The sequence below is a fragment of the Spinacia oleracea genome, chromosome 5 (assembly GCF_020520425.1).
Source record: "Spinacia oleracea cultivar Varoflay chromosome 5, BTI_SOV_V1, whole genome shotgun sequence".
In the NCBI taxonomy this organism is placed as follows: Eukaryota; Viridiplantae; Streptophyta; class Magnoliopsida; order Caryophyllales; family Amaranthaceae; genus Spinacia; species Spinacia oleracea.
In genome coordinates, this window is record NC_079491.1 from 48,492,965 (window position 1) to 48,511,326 (window position 18,362).

General features: G+C 34.3%; 1 protein-coding gene across 1 annotated transcript; it reads right to left on the reverse strand.

Moving 5' to 3' along the window:
* Positions 1 to 4,787: 4,787 nt before the first annotated feature.
* Positions 4,788 to 17,378, reverse strand: LOC110801123 (uncharacterized). The gene is made up of 3 exons (XM_022006439.2): positions 17,037 to 17,378; positions 16,661 to 16,782; positions 4,788 to 5,326 (listed from the first exon to the last, which is right to left on the reverse strand). The coding sequence occupies exons 1-3, from the start codon at positions 17,194 to 17,196 to the stop codon at positions 5,033 to 5,035; spliced, it is 576 nt and encodes a 191-aa protein (XP_021862131.1). The 5' UTR covers positions 17,197 to 17,378; the 3' UTR covers positions 4,788 to 5,032.
* Positions 17,379 to 18,362: the final 984 nt, after the last annotated feature.

Genomic DNA, 18,362 nt, shown 5'->3' on the forward strand with positions numbered 1-18,362 from the left:
GTAACAAGAAAAATAACACAATAAAATATAAAGAACAAGTTATGAAACGCAAATAAAATTGAAAATAATAAAAAAGAAGAACACAGTAAAATAAAAGAACAAATTATGAAACGCAAATGGTCTATTTTTCTACTATAATGAAACTGTTCTTTTAATACGAGCATAATGAAACTGTTCTTTTAATACGAACATATGTTCCTTTAATAGGTAAAAATGTTCTTTTCTGGGAAAAAAAATCGTAATTACGTAATCAAAATCTTCAAAATCAACGATTTCAACAAAATCAGCGTGTTATTACATAATTTGATTCATTAAAATCATCAAATTCATCAAAACACGATTATTACACAATCAAAATCATCAACATAGTCAAAATCATCAAAAACACAATTATTACAAAATCAAAATCATCAAAACATACCATTTATTATTACAAAATTGAAAAATTACCTCCCAAAATCAGATTACCAGTTGCAGAATTCAGGTTTGAAGAAGAAAAATCAATTTAATTTGATGTTGAAGCAGAAAAATCAACGAATTTTTGGGGATTTTCATTACTTTCTCTCTCTAAAACCCATTTAAGAAAACCTAGTTCACACTTTCTCTCTCCTCTTCATAGTTTGAATTCAAAATATAAAACCCAGAAGAATATATATCGCAAAAATAACAACGAATCAAATAAAAACGCGATAAACATAGCTGAAAAGAACAGAGCCTTTAATGTTCTTTTGTTTAGGGGAATTGTTCTTTTGTTCAAGGGCATTGTTCTTTTTTCTGGGAATTTAATAAAAACGCGCGTTTTATGTTTAATGTTGGTCGTTTTGATCCCGGTGCACCTAGAGCTACGTGCACACGCCTGTACCATCCAATTTGCGGTCACACGGAGCCAACCCATTAAGTAGTATAATAGTATTGGTAACAGTAAACCTGTTCGCCATGGAAAAGGGAGGAGAGAGAAAATGGAAGGGGTGGTGTGGTGAGAAGGAGAGAAAGAAGGAGAATGAGGTAGGTTATGTCACGTGAATTCCTCCTGATTCATGAGTGTAATTTACGAAAGTATCCTGGTCCACGTGAATTATAGCGTGGACCAGGTTCATGCAAGTGGGATTGTAAAAGTTAAGCATATATATATGTAAAAGTTATTTATTTTCCAGTGATAAACTTTTTCATTTTAGTAAAACTTATTTCTTCAAACTAACTAATAATGTAGTGTAAAAAATTAATCATTTAACCTTTTAAAATATTTATCGATCAATTTTTTTTACTAGTATAAAAGTTAATCAAAACTAGCTTAAAGTTAAAAAAAAAAAAAGGTTAAAGTTATCTTGGTTTACAACAAATTTATTGTACACCTTGTGCGCACAAGACCTTTTATTTTCTTTGGGTATTTGTTTTGAACGGGAATGAAATTGGGGATATGGTCAATTTGGTTACCACAAAATTTTGTTTACAAAGGGTGTATAATAAATTTATTGTACACAGACTCAATTGGACGGGCTTGGTTTCTTTTGGGCTGCACTCACACATGCGAGTGTAAATGGAGTTTTTTTAAACTTTACTCTTCTCTTCTTGGTGCTTCTTTATTTTCCATTACCATACATAAGTTTTCAGCCCCTCTTTAGCATTTTCTCTCTCCTCGAAAAAAGAAATTGGGAGATTTCATTTTTCAATTCTATTTTTCTTATTTTCTTTGATTTTTGATGTCGTGTACTAGTTTTGTTCGGTTTGCATAGATTTTATTTATCAAATGCAAACAAGATTTTCGACTAATGATAAAATGGTATTCAAGCTTATGGTTTTCGACTTAATAGTTTTGTTTTTGGATTAATAGTTAAGTTTCCTTTCTCCAACACTGTCTACTATTTGTGTGAATGAAAAGAGGAGAACCAAACCTTAAAAGTATGCTTATTGTCTTACTTTCATAGTGCAGCTCCTCAAAAGGGCGGTGAGGTGAATCTAACCCTTGGGGGCATTGACCTCAACAACTCAGCGGGGTCAGCGTGTTGCTTTCACTTTCATATTGTTTCTTTTACTAGCTTGATTTCCTGCAATTTCTCAATACTATTGAACTCATGGATCTTATGAAACCAACACCTTTATATTGATATTCTGTTTTGGTAAAGCATAATATCCACGCAAATCTGCAATTCCTCCAAAATTTGATTCAATACCTAAAAACAATTATCAGCTCTTTGCCTTGGCTCTTGCATATTTCCTACTAATGATGTCATTAATCTTTCATTGCAGCCCTGCTGCTGCACCAGATATAGTGTGTGCTAGGCAGGATGACCAAACATTACCTTCAATCCCCATTACTCCTATTGAGGAAGAAGATCCACCAGATCCCTCATCTGATTCTATTCTTCTTCCAGTCCTAGTACAAAAGGCTATTAGCTCAAATGGCAGAGCAATGTGCAATTATGTACATGGTGTGGGTTCAAATCTCGCATAGCCTATATGCTTGCAAGTTGCGAACTAAGTTATGAGGTTTCACATAAGTGAAATGTTTTATGTAGCTTTACCTAACTTTTACTATAACAAGCTAACTGTTAATACAAAAAGGCTAACTTTAACTTATGAGGTTTCACGTAAGTGAAAAATTAGGAATATCAATTACTCCGTAAAATTTAAGAATATCAATATGAAAGTTAGCTATGGTGTAGTAAAGTTAAGAAAAGTCTCATATAAGTTCACCTAACTTTTACTGTAGACTAACTTTAACTTCAAAAATGATAACTTTTACTTTTTCTTACTAAAAAATGTTAACTTTAATTTCTGAGGTTTTACTTAAGTGAAAAATTAGGAATATCAATATAATTCGTATAAGGTAAGAATATCAATATAAAAGTTAGCTCTGGTGTAGTAAAAGATGAGAAAAGTATTATATAAGTTCACCTAGCTTTTACGGCTTGAAGGCTAACTTTTAATTCAAAATGCTAACTTTTACTTTTTTTTACTCAAAAAACCTAACTTTAATTTTTGAGGTTTCACTTAAGTGAAAAAATAGGAATATCAATATACTCCGTAAAAGTTAGCACTGGTGTAGTAAAAGTTAAGAAAAGTCTCATATAAGTTCATCTAACTTTTACTGCTGTGAAGGTTAACTTTTGATTCAAAAATGCTAACTTTTACTTTTTATACTGAAAAAGGCTAACTTTACCTTCCGAGGTTTCACTTAAGTGAAAAATTAGGAATATCAATCACTCTGTAAAAGATACAAATATCAATATAAAAGTTAGCTCTGGTGTAGTAAAAGTTCAGAAAAGTATCACATAAGTTCACCTAACTTTTACGGCTTAAAGCTAACTTTTAATTAAAAAATGCTAACTTTTACTCTTTTTTTTTCCTCAAAAAGCCTAACTTTAATTTTGAGGTTTCACTTAAGTGAAGAATTAGGAATATCAATATACTCCGTAAAAGTTGGCTCTGGTGTAGTAAAAATTAAGAAAAGTCTCATATAAGTTCACCTAACTTTTACTGCATGAAGACAAATTTTACTTCAAAAATGCTAACTTTTACTTTTTTTTCTTACTCAAAAATGTTAACTTTAATTTCCGAGGTTTCACTTAAATGAAAAATTAGAAATATAAATATATATACTTCGTAAAAGTTAAGAATATCAATGTAAAAGTTATCTCTGGTGTAGTAAAAGTTAAGAAAAGTCTCATTGAGTTCACCTAACTTTTACTGTTTGAATGCTAACTTTTAATTCAAAAATGCTAACTTTTACTTTTTATACTCAAAAAGCCTAATTTTAACTTCTGAAGTTTCATAATAAAATCAATAGCCAATGTAGGATTTGAACCTACATCTCCGCGCAAGTTGCACGGTACTCGGCCAGTTGAGCTAATAGGCTTACAAATAAAAACAAACAATGTATAAGAAGATGGCAAATTCAAGGCTTTAGAATTTATAGTAGTACATTATGTAGTGTTTGAAATAATATGATGAATTGATCGGAGTGTGGGAAAAAAATATTATTTCAGGCATGTGACTATAACAATAAGACATTTTTTAAGTGTTGCTTTCTATTTTGTGGGAAAATGTTTGACAATGTAAGGTTTAGTTTCTTTTTTAGATCTTTAACTAATAATATTGAAGTTTCTTACAAAGGAAATATTAAAATTTGCGGAACCTTTAAACCCATTATTTTTCACCTTTAAAGTACTAAGAAAACCCATTATTTTTCTACTTTAAAAAGGTGAAATTAAAGAACATTTGGCAGAATCAAGCTCGGTGTCTCTTATTTTATCAAAACTCCTTTTATCTTGAAGTCTTGATTAGGATCATTGACCATTTTTGAACTCCTTAAACCCTAAGACCATGATGGTTGTATATCAATTTGTTGTGTGAGGTATGTTATAAAGCAAGTATTAATACCCTGCAATTCACCAAAAGATCTTGCGATGTCTTTGGTAAACTAAAGCCTAAAGATGTGGCGGAGGAAACTCCATTCATCAATATAATAAACATCTGTTGCAATTAACCTAATTTCAGACAAGAAGATCCAATCCGTAACTGCAGTAACATCTGGTACTGTAATTATTTTTTAGACAAGTACAAATTTCCAACGAAAATGAAGAGAATCCTTAACTGCATTTTGCACAAAGCTGAATTATGTTTATTGGGTTTGGGAAGTGCAAAGCAGAGGCTACACTATTATGCAGTTCAACTGAACGCAATACATTAACTTTCTATACTCATTTTGTGCAAGCACCTAAAGACTAAAGCACCACGGAACGACAGAAGAACTTTCCACAAGAATGTGGAAGAAAATAGAAACCACCGGCAAACTGAAGTTGTTATCTGGATCATTTACTGCAAAAATGGTAACTCTTTACATGATCTATCATTTATTCGTGTACAACGCCAGAGAGTATCGAGGTGTTACAATTGTTGACAAAAACCTAACAAGCCCATGCAGAACTTTTCGTCATTATCAAATAGCTAAATGTTCCGCAAATACACTTTTTAACAGTTACAACAAAAAGCAATCAGTCATTCAACTAGTATTACCATTAGGAAGGGGAAATCAGTCAACAAGCTCATGTTTCTTTCTGCTAGTATTATCCTCAGGTGGCAGGGACACGTGCTGGAAGATCCTTTCAAGCTGTAGAGCATCAACACGAAATCTATCAGCAACCTCTTTCAGTCCTAGCGGCCCATCATTCTCATCATCCTTTCCTTGATGCAGACGCATTATGTGACGAAGCTGAGCTACATTTAGTGTTCCTGTCTCAACAGGCCTCTCCTCATAACGTCCAGTCTCAGGAGTAGTATTTCGTACTTTTGGTAAGGGTCTCTTTGTCTTCTGTACCACATAAGCCTGCACCATGAAGCTTTTATGAGCAGACAATTGCCTAATGTAAAGTAACAGCGGCAAAAAGAACACACAGATGCACATTCCAAATGCTTTTAAAGAGGTCAACAGATCAAATGTGATTTGTTTAAAATGAAATTAATGTTATTTGTTTAAAGTGGCATTAAATCAAGTGTGATTTGTTTTGAAATGGAATTAAATCAAATAAGATCAGAATATACTTCGAATCAACCAGTTTTCCCCAATGCGTGGAGAGCTAACAGCTTGTACTCTTCTTAAAAACAATCTGACATGCAATGCAGTTCAAGTGAAAAGATTATTTTCAACAATTCCTTGTCTTTCATCGAATCAAAAGTAGACTGCTACCCTCCTACATTAACTTCCTAATGATGACACAAAGCTTGCATCATTTTGAACAAAGCCCTATGAAATCGAGATTAGCAGGATATAGATTTCTAATCAACTCAAACCTAGGGCGCTTTGTTTCATTCTGATTTAACAATAGGACATCGACCATCTTATCATCCATAAGCATGAAAGGTTGCAAAATTCCACCCACAATAAGTGTTTGGTGCCTATTCTTTTGAGTTTTGGCCATGTTATCCATTGATAATACTTTACTCAAAATATCATTGGAAACGAATTTCCTAGGCAGTAGGCAATGGATACAATTGTTAATTGCCCTTACCAAAGCATATAACTCGGCCTACACGTAGCATTTCTATTTGCTTCACCTAGGTTCTCATTCAAATAGGCTGAGGACCTAGCATATTTTAGGACATGAGACCTTAGCCACCCTTGTTTCATCTACCTAAACTTTGAAAATGTTACAGCCACTTACTTCAAAAATCTTGCCAAAACCAGAGGAAGCTACCACATGCACGTCCATATTTTTTTTACTTGATCACATGCTACGGACCTACTATATTAGGACATAACACCTCACCTATCCTTGTTGACTCTACCTAAACTTCGAAAATGTATCAGCGACTTCAACTTCAAAAATCTTGTCATAACCAGAAAAAGCTACTGCAAGCGCCTCCAGTATATTTACTTGATCGCATTGAAGCTATGTACTGTTCATTTGAGAAAACTACGAAAAAAGTATGGTTTTGCTCTGCACCTTAAACTTAGTCTTGGGAACATGAAGATTCAATAAGTTGAGAAAAAAGTTAGCAAGTTCAACTCACAGCCAAAATAAGTTATGTTTAATCCTAATGAGCTCAGATAATTACAATAAAGAACTTTCAAGTGAAAGGAACGATGCCTATGTTTCAAACATTCAATTGAGCATAAACCTCCTGCATGAGGTCAGAGCTCCTAACATGACATATTGTACATGGTATAGGACAGGGTCGGGTAGATTTGGTTTATGAGAAGTTACATTATAATTTACTATGCCATTACCCTTCTTCCTTTGTCAAGTTCAACCCATATCACGTTCCCAAACCATTTAGACTATAATGGGAAAGGTATGTGGTAAGTTAACACATAGCAGCCTGCCAGCTTCCATGATCCATATACTCTAGCCCCTTGTGCTGAAAAAATGCAATAGCACTTATTCAAATTTCCATATAACTACTAGTCCTTCAGTCAAATACTTGACATACTATTTCCAGATGCACTGTAAAACTGTAACCCAAAATGCAATCAGAGTAAAACCTCTCCCCCATCAAAAGTCTAAATACTTGATTAGTGAGCCTCATGAATATGAATACTTAATCTTCATCACTTCAAGTAACGATCACTTAGTGTGCAATGTGGAAATCATGTTATTTGCAGCATACCATAAAAGGTCATCATTGCCATGGCAATGTTCTATATCAATCATTAGGACTCCATTTGGTTTGACGGAAAACATTTCCAGTGAAAAATAAGAAAACATTTTTCAAGGAAATAACACAATTTCAAACTAGTTTTCCTTTGTTTGGTTCCTTAAGAAGAAGTTATAAAGAAATAAAAATGGGAGTGGATGGGTTAGGATTGATGGGAAGAGAGAATAAGAGGAACCGAAGAAAATTGGGATTTCCCTTCTTTCAAATGGAAAATATTTTTCATCCTTGAGAATGTTATTTTCCAACATTGGAAAATGAATTTCCACTCCTTGCCAAAACAAATAACGAAAAATGATCGAAAAGGAAACATTTAGACCAAACCAAACAATTGTTGGAGGAAGGGAAACCATTATTTATTTTTAGTTAAAAAATTAATAAAATTAGTATCATACTTTGCAAGATTGTACGATGGATTAGAGAAATGCTAAAACAATTTGAGGTGCTCAGTTATTTACTTTAATTCACCCACTATTTTAGGAAAAACAAAAGCATATATATACATGCTACTGATCATTGTAATAGTATCCCGGAAAAAGAAAGAAAAACATAAAGCTGAGATAAACTTTAAGAGAACTTTTAGAGAAAAATTCTTTACTGTAATTGGGTGCGTATGGATTGTGAGTTATAATAAATGTTATAAACAATTGCATATTTTTATCTTTTTCAGCGTATTCAGAGATACTAACACTTGTCGGATAATAAATTTATTTGTGTATGTTACTCTTATTATTATTGTTATTCATACTAACATTTGTCATATAATAAATTTACTTGTGTGTTACTCTAATTATTATTGTTATTCATACTAATCTTATTCATAAGGAAAATTGCATAATTTCCTAACATATGGTATCAGAGGAAAGTAGATAGTTGGTAAATTTTGTTTGTATTCATAGAGGAAAGTTGGTAAATTTTGTTTGTATTCATAGATAGACACAAAATTGACACCAGTCGACAACGACTCGGTTCAGAAGGGGGCCAATATTTGTAGATGAAGATTATGTTCCTGAGCGTACGACGATAGAGACGATTATAAGAAGTCCTCAACAAGAACTCATTGGACAAAGCAATAAACAATCTAACACACCACCACCTCATTGTCCAACTCCTATGCTGAGAAGGACTTCTCACCTCATGTACCTAAAAGAAAATACATGAATTATCTGGGTTATTGACCGATGAAGGGGGGCCGGGATGCTATGATGAAGCATGTTAAACAAGTGACACTAGCAAGTGGGAGTTTGGAATTAAAGATGAGATACAATCCTTAATTTCAAACCAAACATGGGAACTAGGTGAGTTGCGCATAGGTAAAAAGGTACTTCACAACAAATAAGTATATCGGGTTAAAATGGATGATGGTTCCAAGAGGTACAAAGCTCGATAGTAATCAATATTTCAAGTTTTCAACAGAAAGGAGTCGAGTACAATGCAACTTTTGCTCCTGTGAAACCCAATACCATCAAAACAGTGTTGAGTATTGTCCCCATTGAAGATCTTCATCTTGAGCAGTTAAAACTTAGACGTGAAAACGACATTTCTTCTTGAGAGACTTAGATGAGATATAAATACATCAGAAGGTTTCTCGGATATGGGAAAGAAAATATGCTTTGCAAACTTGACAAGAGTTTGTATGGCCTAAAACAAGCCCAATATAGTGGTACAAAAAGTTAACCATTGTTGCTACATCAAGAGATATTAGTCTAGTTATATCATTATACTATTTTATGTCGATGATATGTTAGTATCAAACTCAAATATGGATTATATCAGAAAGTTGAAGCATCGACTGTTAAAGGAATTTGACATGGACTTAGGTCCAACAAAGAAGATTCTTGGAATCAAGCATAGAGGTACTTTGCAATTATCTTAATCAAATTACAACAAATGTCTTTTACGTAGATTCAACATGGATGACGCCAAACAAGTTTCACACCCTTAGCGAGTCACTTCCGATTATACAAAGATAAGTCTCCCGTACAGAGGAAGATAAAGATTGTATGGCTAAGGTTCCTTATGCCTCAGCCATTGGGAGTTTGATGTATGCAATGGTTTGCACAAGACCAGATTTTGGACAAGCAGAGTTTGTTGTCAGCACGTGTATGCCAAATCCAAGAAAAGTTCACTAGGAAGCAGTTAAGTGGATTTTGAGGTATGTACGAGGTACCATAGATAAGTGTTTGTACTTTGGTAAATTGGAAATAAAAGTACGAGGTTATGTAGATGCAAGGTGAAGTCAATCATAGAAAAAGCACCCGTCGTTATATATTGATTATATATTAACAGTTAGTAGTACAATGGTTAGTTGGATGTCGCAGTTATAAAATATTGTTTCTTTATCCACTACAGAGGCCGCAAATGTAGCAGTAACTAAAGCTAAGGAAATTATATGGCTTCAAGGTTTGTTAACAGTGTTGAGATTTCTCTACAGTGATACACTCGGAGTGCGATACACTTGGCAAAGAATTCAACATTTCACTCTAGAACAAAACATATTGGTCTGTGATATAATTTTATCCGATTTTTATCAGAAAACGAAGTGTTAACGCTAGAAAATTCAAGGAACTAAGAATCCGACGGTGACTATCGACAAACTAAAGTTGTGTTCATTAGTTGGGTTGCATGAATAACATACAAGAAAGCTCTACTACATGGAGTAAAATGTGAAGACAAATTAAATAAGTCTTCAAGTTGGAGATTGTTAGAGGAATGGAAACCATTATTTATTTTTAGTTAAAAAATTAAAAAAATTAGTATCATCCTTTGCAAGATTGTATGATGCGTTAGAGAAATGCTAAAACAATTTAAGGTGCTCAATTATTTACTTTAATTCACCCACTATTTAGAGAAAACAAAAGCATATATATACATGCTACTGATCATTGTAATAGTATCCCAAAACAAAAAGAAAAACATAAAGGTGAGAGAGAAACTTTAAGAGAATTTTTAGAGAATAATTCTTGGGTGTAATTACGGTGCATATGGTTGGGAGTTATAATAATTAATAAGTGTTCACATTGTGAATACTCATATGCTTTTTCTTTTCAGTAAAATTTTTACAGCGTATTTAGAGATACTAACACTTGTCAGATAATAAATTTATTTGTGTGTGAAATTATAATTGTTATTCCTCCTATTATGCTTCATAAGGAAAGTTGCATAATTTCTTAACAATATTCCCTAATTGGCTAATTGTTTCTCATTTTCTACGCTTGTACCATCAACATGACAACCTTCACACCTGAAGATATTCTTTAATAAGCTGAATAAAATTGATAATAATTTTGAAAAAAGAAAAAGTTTAACTTAAAGAAGACCAATCAGTTGTATAAATATCCTTTTTTCTTAAACTTCATTTCCCTCTAATGTCTTTTTCAAACTTTAATGTGATAGTTTCCACTCCTTAAAGCAAACTTGAAAAGCACTATTGCATTAATAATGTGGATCAAATTTCTGACATTTTGACATACACTTAATCATGAAGCCATTAATTCCAATACTATCAAGGTTTGAACAAAACATGGACTTCTATGCTCTTTAATTAACCATTTACCTAAAAGTCAATATGGTGTTTATGAATATGAGACAAGGTCATATGGTGTTCTGGTGTCGATGTCTCCTATTGGCAACCTTAGCAATAATCCGGGGAAAACACGTAATATGGGTCTTTTCTATCTCTTTTTACGGCCTTTTTCAACTCTCCTGGTGTGGGAAGGCCACTCAAACAAAAAAGGATGTATCATATAAAAAATTCTACTATGTCGATCGACGTTATGTAATTGGCAATGAGACGAGAAGAACATGTTTTTCATCTTGGCATTCTTTAACAGAGCTTTTGTGGAATGGAAGTGAATGACCAAATTGTAATTTCCTTATTATAAGGTTGCAAAACAATGTAGCGCACTGTACTAAATTTTAGACCTTAAAGATATCTTAGTATAATCGTGAGTACAAGGGAAAACCAAACAAATATAGTAACATGATATTCTTTTATATACTTAAACCTTGTTAACTTCCAAAGCAATTGTTGTGATAAGTTTAAGCAACCTAATAAAATAAAACATCAGCGAAAGGATCGTTTTACACCCTCTAAAACCCAATCAACTCTCTAAAAAGAGGATAGAGAAGAAAACGAATTTGTTCCTTTAGGAAAAAGAGTTTGAAAAGGAGATGGATGAAGAAGGTTGTGGTTATATGCTAATGATGAAATATGCAGCGACTATGGAGCAAAAACCGCAAGTTGTTCCTCCTTTGAAGAAACACTAGAAAGACTTTGAAGATGTGTTCCCTGAAGATTTACCTCAAGGATTACCTCCTTTAAGAGGAATTGAGCATGCCATTGATTTGATTTCGGGAGCACTATTACCTAAAAAATCAGCCTATAGATGTGATCCCACGGCTTCCAAAGAGCTACAAAAGCAAATTGAGAAGTTAATTGATAGAGGTTATGTTACGGAGAGTATGAGTCCATGTGCGGTTCCAGCTTTGCTTGCCCTTAAAAAGGATGGAACGTGGAGAATGTACATTGATAGTAGAGTAGTAATAACATTACTATAAAATATCGGTTTCCTATGCCTAGCCTAGGTTGGAGGACATGTTAGACGAACTACATAGAGCTGATATCTTTTCAAAGATTGATCTTAGAAGTGGTTATCATCAAATGCGGATTCGTGAAGTAGATGAGTGGAAAAAAGCCTTCAAAACAAAGCAAGGTCTCTATAATTGGATGATGATACCTTTCGGTTTGTGCTATGCCCCTAGCTCTTTCATGCGACTTATGAATGAGGTATTGTGCCCCTTCTTAAATCAGTTCGATGTTGTTTATCTTGATGACATTCTTTACAGCAAAAAGCAAGAACACTTAAAGCATCTAAAGAGATTGTTTTCGACATTAAGGGACCAACAAACTTTATGATAACCTTGAAAAATGTGATTTCATGTTTCCTAGTATCTTTCCTTAGTTATGTTGTTTCGGGAGAAGATATATAGGTTGATAATGAGAAAATCAAGGTTATATCGTCTTGGATTACTCCAAAGAATGTGCATGAGTGCAGGAGTTCCATGGTTTGGCTTCGTTCTATAGGAGATTCAATAAGAATTTCTCTTCAATTACGGCTCCAATCACTGAACTAATGAAGAAAAATTGTTAGTTTGTTTGGTCTAATGCGACACAAAAGGCATTTGATGAGCTGAAGGATAAGCTAAGCAAGGCTCAAGTTTTAGATGATGTTCTGGATTTCAATAAGCTGTTCGAGGTAGAATGTGATGCAAGTGGAGTTGGAATTGGTGCGGTGCTTATGCAAGAGAAGCGACCTATTTTGTTGTTCGTTGAGAACTGAGTTGTGCTAAGTTGAACTATTTGAATTATGATAGGGAATTTTATGCCATAAATCGTTCCTTGGATCATTGGTCTCACTTTTTGCGTCTTAAATCGTTCATATTGCATTCGGATCATGAGGCTCTCAAGTACGTTCATAGGCAGCGTAAACTCAATTATAGACATGCAAAGTGGGTGGAATTTCTTCAATCAGTCACATTTTCCTCTAAGTAGTAAGTACAGAGAAGGCAAAAGTAAAATTGTAGCAGATGCACTTTCGAGGAGAAGCTATGTGCTTGCTATAGTTGATGCAAGGATACTTGGATTCGTGAAGACTCTTTACAATTACAAAGAAGATTAAGATTTTACTACTGAATTTCAGAATCCTACTCGTGATTTTACACTTCAAGATGGTTTCTACTCCCTCCGTCTCTTTTTGTTTTTTACGTTTTCCTTTTTTGGTGTTTCAAAATGTTCTTTACATTTCCTTTTATATTATCACATAAATGATTTAATATTCTATCAAAATTTGTACCCAATTATTATATTAACCAATTAAATCAATTGAGTCATTTAATCCCTCACACTTTTCCATAAAGACATTAACTTTTTCTCATTTTCCCCATATCAGAATTTTGATAAGAGTGAAAACATTATAAATAAATGTAATTTTCCTCGTTTACATGAAAAACTTGAAAGAATCTCAATGCACATTAATTAGTCGTTAAAACGCGTGCAAAATACCAAACGTAAAAAACAAAAAGAGACGGAGGGAGTAGTTCTAAGGGAAATAGGTTATGCATTCCTGAAAGTAGTGTTGTGAGCTTTTGGTAAAGGAAGTACATGGAGGAGGTATAGCAAACCACTTTGGTGTTCAAAAGACTCTTGATAACTTGAACAACACTTCTATTGACCTAAGATGATTAAGGATGTGCAACATGTAGTTTCTAGGTGTGCAACATGTACTTTCAAGGTGTGCAACTTATCAGAAATCGAAGAGTAAGTTTCACAAGGGTCTTTATACTCCATTACCAGTTCCGGAGCTTCTATGGGATAGTGTGAGTATGGATTTCGTTGTGGGATTGCCTATAACTCAAAGGGAGAAGGATGCAATCAAGGTACTTGTGGACAGATTCATTAACGTAGCGCACTTTTTCCCTATGCACAAAACAGATGAACATGTTGCGGATTTATACCTTTGAAAGATTGTGAAATCTTGAGTCATTTTTGGAGATGTTTATGAACCGAACCTTGGGTACTTTGCTAAGAGGTTTGGTGAGTAAGACTCGAAAAGATTGGGATATGAAGCTTGGTCATGCGGAGTTTGCTTATAATCGTTCCCATTCGACAGCAACTTGTTCTCCATTCAAAATTGTTATGGAATTAACCCCTTTTTACCTGTGGATTTAATTGTGCTTCCTACAGGTGATGTCCACACAGATTCGAAGAAGAGACTTGAAGGTCTTCGGAAGACATGTGAGCAAGTAAGGGCTCGAATTGAGAAGATAAATCAACAATACAAGGAGCAAGACAACAAAAGGCGGAAACTAATAGGTTGGTGATGGTTACACCGGAGAAAGGAAAGGTTTCCCGGAAAAAGGAAGAACAAGTTCCTTTTGAGGTGATTGAAGCTTATGGACATAGCGTTTATAGACTCAATTTACTAGGAGAATATAGCGGAGTTAGTGCTACATTTTCAACGTTGGTGATCTCTCTCCGTACCAATGATGAGAATTTGAGGGCAAATTCTTTTGAAGAAGGGGAGTATGATGAGAATGCAAAGGGAAATTCTTTTAAAGACCCTGTCACCTTGCTAAGGGATCCTATAGGCTTCGGTGCAAAACGACTTGATATGGTCACATTAATCACTTGGAATGAGGACATCAAGTTTGGTGAAGTTTCATCAAGTTTTGAACAGGATTGGGCTTGATCGTTGGCATACTACCTTTATTGATTTTATTAGTCAACAAGGTCTTAGCATACCTATACAGGATACAGTTAACAAGTTGGGCCCTTTTATTATTGTTAATTAGTGGACTAATTATTAGAAGTGTAAAATCCGCCTATTCCTTATTGTTTTAGGAATAAATTTAAGCAAACTTGAGTAGGATTAGGAAACAAATGTGTCCCTATACCTTATAAATAGGTTGCCTTCTTATTGTTTTACACACAATTGAATTACAATAAAATCTGAAGCTTTGCTTATGTTTGTTAGGTTTTCAAACTTAAGTTTTTATCTAGTTAATACTCCCTCCGTATTTTAAAAAGAGATACATTTTCCATAAACGGCCGTATTTTAAAAAGAGATACACATCCCTTTTTTGACATATCTTGGTCCCCACTTCCAATTATATTAATATTTCTCTCTTTCTTGTAGTCCCCACACTTACTCACATCATCTTTTTACTATAACAAATAATTCACCCACTACCTCACTTTCATCTTATTTTAATAAATTCAACTCACTCTGCTAAACCTACGTGCCGGTCAAAGTGTATCTCTTTTTAAAATACGGAGGGAGTAATCAAGAGTGTTAGGAATTAGATTTATGAACGAATAAGGTCAAGAATGGTCTTATAAATTCATGCATTCAATTTGCGAGTTCAAGAGTAGATTCATACATTGAAATATCGGTTATTTGTTGATCAATTAAACGGATTGATTAGAGTTTTCGTGGGTATTTGCTGATTGATTAAACGGATCAATTAGTGAGTTTTCGTGGGTTCTTGAGTTTAGATCTCTTAATTCAAAAGGGGTTTAGAGTCATATCAGGTCCTATATTCTTCAGATGAAGGTATCACCCGTCCAAAGATTCTAATGAATTTTTTTTTATTTTTGAAATTCATCTCTTCTTACTCCCAAAACTCCTTAACTAAAGACAATTGTGGTTTCTAGTTTAACATAGAAAACCTCACATCAATCCAAGGATTAATCTCTACTAGATACTTTCAATGACTAACCAAGACATTGATAGTTAACCAAGACACTAATAGTTCATTCTACAAGAAACCTACAAAGGATGAAGCAGTGAATTTTCAAAGTGACCTAAACACTAAAAGTGACTTACTAAGACAGCTAGAGCATGGTAAGTACTCCGTAGTTGCTAATAGATACTCGTGTTTAGCATAGATCGAATTTTCTTTCAACCTAAAGGAGATGTGAATGAGGAAAAGTTTATGCCAAAGAACCAATATCGGTATTAGATTCCATAGAACAAAAGCGGTGGGGGGTTGTGCTAGTTGCTTAAAGTTCAAAGGCATCTCGCAATACCTTTTTCTTCTAGAAACACTTGGAAGGCCGTGAAAGGAGATTGTTGAGGAAAAAGAATATAGTAGACAACATCAGTTTCTTATACAAGTTTAGTAGCTTTATTTATGAAAGTTCAACATCTCATTATTGAAATCATCACTGGCTTAACAGAAAAGCCAATGTTACTTGTATATCCAATGGTCACTTAAATGTGAATAAAATTGTGGCAGACTGGCAGTAACGATGATCGACATGTGTGTAGTTACAAGGAAATGTCGAGAGACTCTGCACCCAAGTATGTGTTTTTCTTCATAGATTTCCAGACCTCATTGCTACTCAAAAGCTTGATATTGAGTGGATGAATTTATGAAGAAAACAAAATTACATAGGAGTGAAATTGCATTACGATACACTTGGCATTGTTGGCACGGGTTTATTCATAAAAATTTAGTAATTTACACAAAAAGCCATAACAAATATTATTACTCCGCATTAGTTACTGCCTACCAAACAAAACAAAAAAGAAACAGCATAAACCTATAATCCTTAAATGTTAGAGTGGCACATCAGTGACATCACTGTATCACTTAAATCAAAAAGTACTACAAAGACTTCGTCAAACTCCGTCTTTAGATACAGCAATAGCGCTAAAGATGAAAATAGATCTCAATATCTCAGGGGCTATCCCATATGCAATTTTCAGAAACAACAGGCACAACATAACAAATCAATACTTCAATCACTTAACAGGGATACTTCACATATAATTTTTTTATGGTATACCACGATCAAAAGTCCAAATGTGGCAAATTTCAATGTACAACCGGCACCAATGTCATTTGTGTTTGCTCATTTGACAGGTTGTACAGTAAAGATTTTCAGCAAATATAAGCAATAACAAGCCTGAAAAGAAGAACGAAAAAGGTAGTAAACCCTAACCTCGCCCATTTCAAGCTTGCCACCAGGCTTAGTATTGATTTTCCCCACCATTTGACTGAGCATAGCTTCGTAGCTTGGATCTCTCTCTTCCAACACTTCAGCATTGCTTTTAGAATTACCATCTTCAATCACAAAAACAATCAAGCAGTCAGCTAAAACAATCTTCCCAAATTACACTAGCTCGCATTTTTCTCTAAACCATCCCCAAAAAATTGCATCAAAATTTATAAAATCAGCATAAATCAAAATTAGCAACCTAATTAATACACGTACCTAATAAACCTATACAAATCGTTCGAAATCCTTTGTTAATAACCCTATTCAATCCTAACCAAACTAACTTCAGAATTTTAAAATTGACAAGTAAAATACCAACCTCCAACAGAATCCTTGTTGTGAATTTGAACCTTATCGACGGGCGGAACTACCGGAGTTCTTCGGTCATAAGAGTTCTGATATCGAGAAGGAGCCGAAGATGACGTTTCCACAGTCGTATTCCGCAGTTTTCCAGCGGCTCGACGAAATGCCTGACCCATCTTTTTGCGCGCTCTCTATCCGATACGAAAGCGGAAGAATGGGAAGGTATTTGAATGCGGTAGAAGAGGGAAAGAGGTATTTGGGGAGGTTGAAGAGGTAAAACCAGAGAAATGGAGAAAGGGAGCGGGAATGGAAGAAGGATGGGTGGGTGGGAGAAGGACACGCGCCTGGAAAGAAGTGTAGTGTGTCAAAGACCGACGTGGAAGGCCTCTCCTTAAACTAGACCCGACCAAATTGATTTGGACGCAAAAATCCGATCCGATTTTCCTGTTCTGTTATAGTGTTATGGCCTATTTGGAAATCTGAATTTCATTTGAAATTCTGCATTTTGTCCAATTTACTTTTTTGAGGGGATTTTGTCCAATTTACTTATTTGGCAATACTTCGAAATTTGAAATTGGATTTGGGCCAATTCAATTTCCAACCATTAAAGAAATAAGTTTGTTTTATGGCCTGTTTGGTTAAAAGGATTTCATTTGAAATGATGGAATTGGAACAAATTCCTTGTTTGGGAATTAAAAGAATTTTGATTTGGATTTGGCCCAAATCCAACTCTAGATATAATTAAGTCTAAGAGCACACACAACCTTGACATGTAGCTTGGGTCAAGTGATAATTGACAGGACAAAATGACCACAATGTTGACAGTGTACAAGGGTCAAAAAATAATATCCTTGACCCGGGTCACATATGTGACCCTATGTCAAATGCGTAAGAATTGGCATGGGACCGTATCCTGTTCCACTTGCAGTATTTTTTGGGTGAGAATTAGGGATGGCAATGGGTAGGGTCTAGTAATACCCGGACCCGGACCCGAACCCTAACTTTTTGACATATACCCATACCCTACCCTTACCCTATAGGGTCTAAAATTATAAGACCCTTACCCGGACCCTATGGGTCCGACAGGGTATGGGTAGGGTCTAGGGTCTTATGCGGGTCCGCGTAAAACTATAACTTTTATTTCCTTTTTTGTATGCAATTATATGTAATATGCAAAATTAATACAAGAACAACGATTAATAAGGCATTTTAAAACAAATAAATAGCTAGTCTTCAAAAATTATCCTTGTCTTTCCTAAACACAATACATTTTAAAGTACGAAGCTCATAAATTACAAAATCCCACATTCTTAACTACACAACATTAATGTTAATAAATAGG